The sequence below is a fragment of the Jatropha curcas genome, chromosome 3 (genome assembly GCF_041381405.1).
Source record: "Jatropha curcas cultivar XTBG-Jc1 chromosome 3, XTBG_Jcur_1.0, whole genome shotgun sequence".
In the NCBI taxonomy this organism is placed as follows: domain Eukaryota; kingdom Viridiplantae; phylum Streptophyta; class Magnoliopsida; order Malpighiales; family Euphorbiaceae; genus Jatropha; species Jatropha curcas.
The window spans coordinates 1,411,309-1,419,262 of NC_143153.1; the positions used below are offsets into that span (position 1 = coordinate 1,411,309).

Consider the following 7,954-nt stretch of genomic DNA (forward strand, 5'->3'; position numbering starts at 1 on the left):
CCGATGCTACAACATTGGATCGTGCAGAAGACCGACCTCGTAGATTTGATTTCGAATATTTTTAGCTTTCTGTGATTTTTTTCATGTTTTTGTATAGTACATAACATTTACAATTCCATTCTTACGTACATTATCATTGTGTTGTGATCTTGATGATGATACTTGTGATTGTGATGTATATATATATTGACTTTTAACAGGTGGAAAAAATTATGGTTTTTAATATTATTAACTTTTTTGCCTGTAATTGTATTTTGTGACTGACTGACGACCAAATTGCAACTAAATTATAACCGTTAAATTTAAAATTTACAACAGATCACCAACCAATCACTTTCAGAATTGGTGATTGATTTGCGACCGCGTTTCATAATTGCGACGACACTTTCTGCGACCAATTTGCGACAAGCTTCCAGAAGGAAAACACGAAGAAAATTTGCGACCGATATTGATAATTTTGATTTTGATTTGTGACCACTTAGTCAGTCGGTCGCAAAATTATTTACGATGAGCACTTTTACAACCGATTCATGTCTATTGCAAATAGATATTTTAGATATTTTATTTAGTGTTTGATGATGATTGTGACGACGCATGCAGTGACTGCAAGGTCGCCATTGGCGACTTTCAACATTTTTCTTTGGAAGATATATTAAATGATCTTTCTCGTGTGATATTGGATTCATGCATCGCTCCTCTATATATGAACTGCAAAAAAACATCGATCAAAAAACTAATCATCTCAAACTCAACCAGTTTTACCCAAATGGAGACTGCGCTAACTAAAATCCCAGAAGTCAAACTCACAGCCTACTATGGAGACCGTAACATGCCGGTGATGGGTTTAGGCACAGCTGCCGATCCTTTTGACGAATCTGCCATGACAGCAGCAATCTTGGATGCCATCAGACTGGGTTACACACACTTTGACACTGCCTCCATGTACGGCTCTGAGAAGGTTCTAGGTGAGGCGATCGTCCAAGCACTTAATCTTGGCCTTCTGGCTTCTCGAGAACAGCTCTTCATTACTTCAAAACTGTGGTGTAGTGAAGCACATGCTCATCTTGTTCTTCCTGCTCTAAAAAATTCTCTCAGGTAAGAGTTCTCATGTTAAAAATCCATCTGTTAGTCAAAACTACTTTTCAATTAGTTACTGATAATGTATGCAGGGCTCTTCAAGTGGAGTACTTGGATCTTTATCTCATACACTGGCCCATAACTTCTAAGCCAGGAAAGTATGAATATCCAATACCAGAAGAAGACCTTCAACCGATGGACTTCAAGGCAGTGTGGGCAGCCATGGAAGATTGTCAAAAGCTTGGCCTCACCAAGTCAATTGGAGTCAGCAATTTCTCCTGTAAGAAGCTTCAAACCATACTGGCCTCTGCTAAGATTCCTCCTTCAGTAAATCAAGTAAGTCTCTCTGTTATATAAGACTTCAAGCAAAGAAATAGTTTGATATTAATTGACAAGAGATGGTAATTTTGTTTCTAAGGTGGAAATGAGTCCAGTCTGGCAACAGAAGAAGCTTCTTGAATTTTGCAAGACCCACAATATCATTGTGACCGCTTTTTCTCCTCTGGGAGCAAAAGGTACTAACTGGGGCAGTAATCTGGTTATGGACAATCAAGTGCTTCAAGAGATAGCAAAGGATCATGGCAAGACTATTGCCCAGGTTCAATTCCCCATTTTTTATGGTTTATTGAGGTCATAAGTAGGAGATTTTAGACTCACAACAATGTTTTAATCATAGTTACGTACCGTTACCCTGACCTGGATGTTACCGTTGCAGGTTGCTTTGAGATGGATATATGAACAAGGGGCAACTCTTGTGGTCAAGAGCTATAAAAAAGAGAGGTTAAAGGAGAATATGGAGATATTTGATTGGTCATTGTCAAAAGAAGACGACGAAAAGATAAAACAGATTCCCCAACAGAGAATTATGCTTAAGGAAGAATTCGTCACTCCTAGCGGTCCATTCAAGTCCCTTGAAGAGCTATGGGATGGGGAGCTTTAATTCAACGAGGCCGTATTCAAGAAAATGATAATCCTGTAATTTCTAGTTTTTGAATCCTGAAATTTTGAATCTTGTTGTCTTGTATCTTTTTGTGGCTGTTTTGTTGTATTGTAATTTCTAGTTTTTGAATCCTGAAATTTTGAATCTTGTTGTATTGTATCTTTTTGTGGCTGTTTTGAGTGCGTGGCTGTTTTTTCTTGAGTTTTTGTATTATTCTCTTGCATTAGCACAAATAAAACTTGTCTTGCCCTCAAATCTCTACCCACTGCCACTAACACTTATCTGAAGCAAACGAGCACCAAAAACTAATTATTATTCCGAATTAAAAAATTAATTTAGAATATTATGAGGTATTGAATTGGGCTCCGAATGGATTTCGTTGCAATTTGGACATTCAAACGAGAGCCCAAATTGAAATCTAACAGTAAAATAAACTAGATGAAAAATAAAAGGAACTTGACGGAAACAGAGAGTGCTTTTCGCCACCAGCGCCAAAACCACCAAATTTCCATAATTCACTTTCCGAATCATGAACAACGCAGCAGAAACACCAAATTTCACACTGGCTTCCTCATCCGGCCACCGAAAAATGCCGGTAATAGGCATGGGCACAGCGGCCGACCCCTTCGATGAAACTACAATGAAGACGGCGGTACTGGAGGCCATCAAGCTTGGCTACAGGCACTTCGACACTTCGCCACTATACAAATCAGAAAAACCTGTTGGAGAAGCCATAGCTGAAGCTCTTAAACTTGGCCTCATCGACTCTCGAGAAGAGATCTTCATTACTTCCAAGCTATGGTGCTGCGATTCTCATAATGATCTTGTTATCCCTGCTTTAAAGAATTCCCTCCGGTAAGAAAGAAGTCCTAGGAATTTTGTAAATTGATTTGATTAGCTTAGTTTCTTTGATTGCTTGAAGCTTTATCTCCTTGCTTATCTTAATATGGTGATTAAGCTTTATTGCTGCTGTTGTTGAATTGCTATACTAATTTTGGTTAGGGCTCTTCAACTGGATTACCTAGACCTTTATTTGATTCACTGGCCAATTAGCTGTAAGCCTGGAAGATTAGTATTCCCACCGCCTAAGGATGAGCTTCTCCCAATGGACTTCAAGTCAGTATGGGCAGCCATGGAGGAGTGTCAACAGCTTGGCCTAACAAAGGCTATTGGAGTCAGCAACTTCTCTTGCAAGAAGCTTCAGCACTTACTTACCTTGTCTAAAATTCGCCCTTCAGTAAATCAAGTGAGTCTGCCGTTTTATTTCTATTTCTCTTTCAGTGCTGTGTATGATGTTGCATTGAAAATCTGGCGACTTTTATGAGTTTTGCAGGTGGAGATGAATCCGCTCTGGCAACAGAAGAGGCTTAGAGAATTCTGTAGGGCGAATGATATCATTGTCACTGCTTACTCTCCTCTGGGAGCAAAGGGGACTCGCTGGGGAAGCAGTTTGGTTATGGACAATGAAGTACTAAATGACATTGCAAAGGTTCATGGCAAGAGTGTTGCTCAGGTTCATATCAAATTTCAGTAGCTTTCCATTGGTCGGATGTTGTTGTTGGGTTTTAATTTAGCCATCAAAGTGAGATCTTGATATAATTATTTATGTTACATGCTGGTATGCAACTGCGTAAATGTTTTAAAAAATGCGAAATGATTATTTTCACACTAATAAAGCACTGTGTACACATTATACAGAGTTGCTAGAACAGCAGATGTGTTAATCGGATGCTGCCATACCATTGAAAATATTTTCCGTTGATTAATTTACGGAGCACCCCAAACATCGAAAAATCTGGAAAATATTTTCTAGACAAGTTATTTTCCGGAAAGAAACAAAGCCTTAGTAACAGAAGCATTACCAAATATCAAATCATTTGCGTTTCTATGCCAATCTCTGTCAATTATGAACAATCTGGTATAGTATTGATTTATCCATCTTAATTGGCAGGTTTGTCTGAGATGGGTGTATGAGCAAGGAACATCTATTGTAGTCAAGAGCTATAGAAAAGAAAAACTGAAGGAGAATATGGAAATCTTTGACTGGGCATTATCAAAGGAGGATCATGACAAAATCCAAAAGATCCCACAAAAAAGATTACAGCCTAAAGAAGAACTGATCTCAGCTAATGGACCATACAAATCACTTGAAGAGCTATGGGATGGTGAGATTTAACCTGATGTCTTATAAATAGATGGGATATTAAAACATGTGACTTGCAATTTGCAAGTTGGATGATCTTTGCTATCGAAAACAGAATCCTGAAGAGTGATGTGAAAATGTGTAGTAAGCTCTCACTCTTCCTTGACCATTGTTTTGTAACCACCTTAAGTTTTGAGGGCATGTTTATGTTTGTGTGAACTGAAGCAACAGAGTCTATAGAGAGCTCTTGACCATTGTTTCCTAACCACCTTGAGTTTGAGCGCATATGAAAATAATTGTTTACATTAAAATATTTTCTCAATCATCTCCTATTGTTTGTTTAATTTGTAGAACACATTATAAGAAATAATAATAATAAAGTTAGTGATAAATGTATAGATTACATGTAAGTAATGAATAAATGTTGCTTTGCAGCGTTGTAATTCAGAAGGTAAATCCTTGTGCCCTAAACATAAAATTTAAGAATTATCTAAAAAGCTAAATGCAAGTTTCCTAACCTTTCACCTAAAAAATGTGAAGAAATAATTCCTAATTAAACAAAGAAACAAATAAATAAATAAGTCATATGAAAATTTTTGCATTTATAGGAACTATATCAGTGTAAGGGCTTGTTTGATTTTAGTCTACAAACTCAAAGATTGACTAAGTTAATGAGTAATTCATTATCTGTCCCCTTTTTTTTTTTAATCATACGAGGTTTCAATGCATCGTTCACAGAAAGAACATAGTAAATTGCACAAAGAGGAATACTCACCCTTTTAAATAATAATTTGATTATCAAATTGATGATATTTTAAATAATAATTACCAAACTGATGATATTTTTGTACGGTAAAAAAAACTAGAATTTGAAACCTGTTGCTCCTTCCATATACTATTTATATATATATAATCCTACAGCAAAAAATTTTTTTAAAAAAATGATTTGCACATTCTCCTTTGAGCATTTCCTTTTTCCTTTTTTTCTAAAAATTTTCTATATTTTTTAATAATTTTTGAGCATTTATTTTATATGTATAAATATAAAATATAAAAATTTGAATAACTAAAACTTTAAAAAAATTTTATCGTTGAATTTAAAAATTTAAAACTTTTAAATTTATATATATATATATATATATATATATATATTCTAAAAGTTTGAATAACTAAAATTTTAGAACTTTTTGAATTGTTGAATTTAAAATTTTAAAACTTTTAAATTATTTTTTCTTATCTATGTCTATATACATGTATCTATATATACCTTCTTCACAATGGTTTCTTCTTTTTTTTTTATTTGTTGGATTATTTTGCTTTCAAATTTTTGGATTTTGATTGTGCTCTCAAATTTTTATTTATTTATTTATTATTATTATTGTTTTTCATATTTTTAATTGCAAAAGGACGATAGCAGCAACTTCAATACCGCCTCTTCTTTTTCACTTGAGGTAATGGAACATCAACGTAATGTCAATTCTTTAATCTTACTTTTTTATCTTTCTCTTTTTCAATTTTTTTAACTTTTTTGAAAAGAAATAAAGAATTATATAATATGACAAAAAATTTATGCTTCTTATTATATTTGATATTATTATAATATGAAATAAATGATACATGTGCAGGAAAAAATTGAAATAGAGGCAAAAGCGCAGAGAAAGAGAAGAGATAAATAGGACTGATATTAATCGAAACTCATTATTTCCATAACTTATTAGATATTTTTTTTTAGAAAAATAATTTTTTATTTTGATCTTTGTACGTACAATCAATTATATAATATTGAATATTTGTTGTATTAATTTTTTCAATTTATTGTGTAGTTATTATTATTATTATTATTATTATTATTATTATTTTGTAATTTATTTTGTTTGCTAGGATAGGAGATTAGAGAAATATTTTACTACTCAAGTAAGCAAACATTTACACAATTGATTTAATTAAAGAAAAAAATCATTAAATTTGAAAAACACATTTAAAATAATAAAGAAAAATTTATAAGATGACATCTAATAAATTAAAAATAAATTTAGCATTTATATTTAAAATGATATTTATCATTTAAATTTATATTTATATCTAATAAAAAATTTTAAAATATTCATTTATAATAATTATCTATATCTATATTACAATTTTAAATTTGGAATTCTTTTTTATTTTTTTATAAAATCACTTAACATACCTAAATAAAACTTACATGATTGGTTTACATAATATTCACAGAATTTTATAAAATAATTTGAAATGTTATATATATATATATATATATATATATAATTCTGAAAAAGAAAAAAATTCACAAAGCTGACTTGCCATTCTATCTTTTGAGCTTTCCTTTTTATATTTTTTTATAAATTTTCTGATTTTTTTAATAACTTTTGAATATTTTCTTTTTTTTTATAAATTTGATTTAATCTAATATTTTGTAAGCAGATAAAACCTAAGTTAATTCAATTTTGAAATCTAATTTTATCCCTTATTATCAATCAACACCTATTCTCCTTTTCACTTTTTTTCTTCGAAGAGTGACATTTTATTGAAAATTTATAGATTATGTAAGTTTAATTCTCTATATTCAGGTGCTCGTACTCTTTTACTTCTTTCTTGCTTCTTCATATATTCATGTGCTTTTTTACTTCTTTCTTGATTTTTATTGAGGATTCAATTTATTTTTTATTATAATAGAAGCTATTAATAAATTAACTAAATTTGCAAAGAGCTTCACGAGGAAATTTTGGCTTTTGAGCTGAATGTTTAATTCAGCTGGTGTTTTAAAAATCATTGTACTAAGATCTCATAGAAGAAGGGTCTCTATATTGATCAACAACCATTAGATTTTTATTTTTTATTTTTATCTCTCATAATGTTTATTTCTACGATTGGTAGAATTATTGTTGAATTAGATATTTTATTTTTTAGACACTATTCTAGTTTTTTTATTTTTTTCTCTTATGATGTTTATTTCTACATTTGGTAGAATTATTATTGAATTGTATATTTTATTTTTTAGATACGATTTTTTTTAGTGTCGAAAAAAATTTAAAATTTTTCCGTTGTATGATATATTATCTATATCAATACCTAATAGGTAGTTAAATCCCAATATAAAATCTCACGATAATAATAATATAAGAATGACCAATAAAATATAACATTTGTAAATCTAATTCTTTGAATTATCATTAAAATTTAAATAACTACTTTTTTAATTTATTGATATTTTAATATTTAAAGTTAGTAAACTTTTTAAATGTGAAATTAAATTGAAAATTTTATAATTCAAAACATCAATTCTTAAAAATTATGTAGATTATGAAATAATATAAATACATTAAAAATAATTTATAAATTATAAATTATTATAAACTACAAAGTATAATGTAGAGCAACAAAATAATCCGCGTAGTGCACGGGCCTTCGTCTAGTATATATATATATATATATCAATTGGGTTGGTGAGACTTTGTAGGGCTTGGCTGTAGTTAAATAGCAACATACATAGAGTTTTCTGATTTTGTTTGCATTTAATCTAATTCAATTATTTTACTACTAGTACCTAAATAATTAAAGGATCGGTTGCTTGCCAATAGTTAAAAACTTGAGTTATAAATATAGGTGAACAGGACCACTCAGGCCTGCCAATCTTGATCTGCCCCTTCTTCCATGCCTGTTGTATTCAAAGATCAATATCTTATATTCGACATTACATATATATGTTGGTACTACTGTTCTTTTTTACAAAAAGAAAAAAAGAAAAAAATCAACCCTTTTCCTCTCATAATATATAT

The 7,954-nt window shown here is 30.9% G+C and overlaps 2 protein-coding genes across 2 annotated transcripts; both read left to right on the forward strand.

The window, feature by feature from the left end:
* Positions 1-594: 594 nt before the first annotated feature.
* LOC105644704 (non-functional NADPH-dependent codeinone reductase 2) lies at positions 595-2,178 on the forward strand. Its single transcript, XM_012230146.4, has 4 exons — positions 595-1,095; positions 1,170-1,413; positions 1,496-1,675; positions 1,793-2,178. The coding sequence occupies exons 1-4, from the start codon at positions 704-706 to the stop codon at positions 2,015-2,017; spliced, it is 1,041 nt and encodes a 346-aa protein (XP_012085536.1). The 5' UTR covers positions 595-703; the 3' UTR covers positions 2,018-2,178.
* Positions 2,179-2,389: 211 nt separating this feature from the next.
* Positions 2,390-4,471, forward strand: LOC105644702 (non-functional NADPH-dependent codeinone reductase 2). Its single transcript, XM_012230145.4, has 4 exons — positions 2,390-2,872; positions 3,020-3,263; positions 3,351-3,530; positions 3,969-4,471. Exons 1-4 carry the CDS (start codon positions 2,547-2,549, stop codon positions 4,191-4,193), a joined length of 975 nt encoding a protein of 324 aa, XP_012085535.1. The 5' UTR covers positions 2,390-2,546; the 3' UTR covers positions 4,194-4,471.
* Positions 4,472-7,954: the final 3,483 nt, after the last annotated feature.

Bases quoted from the DNA above. Each gene is read 5' to 3' on its own strand.
- LOC105644702 (XM_012230145.4), top strand. From the start codon at position 2,547: ATGAACAACGCAGCAGAAACACCAAATTTCACACTGGCTTCCTCATCC. The intron at 2,873-3,019 runs GTAAGAAAGAAG...AATTTTGGTTAG, and splicing joins GCTTTAAAGAATTCCCTCCG to GGCTCTTCAACTGGATTACC. The intron at 3,264-3,350 runs GTGAGTCTGCCG...TGAGTTTTGCAG, and splicing joins TTCGCCCTTCAGTAAATCAA to GTGGAGATGAATCCGCTCTG.
- LOC105644704 (XM_012230146.4), top strand. From the start codon at position 704: ATGAACTGCAAAAAAACATCGATCAAAAAACTAATCATCTCAAACTCA. The intron at 1,414-1,495 runs GTAAGTCTCTCT...TTTGTTTCTAAG, and splicing joins TTCCTCCTTCAGTAAATCAA to GTGGAAATGAGTCCAGTCTG. The intron at 1,676-1,792 runs GTTCAATTCCCC...TTACCGTTGCAG, and splicing joins ATGGCAAGACTATTGCCCAG to GTTGCTTTGAGATGGATATA.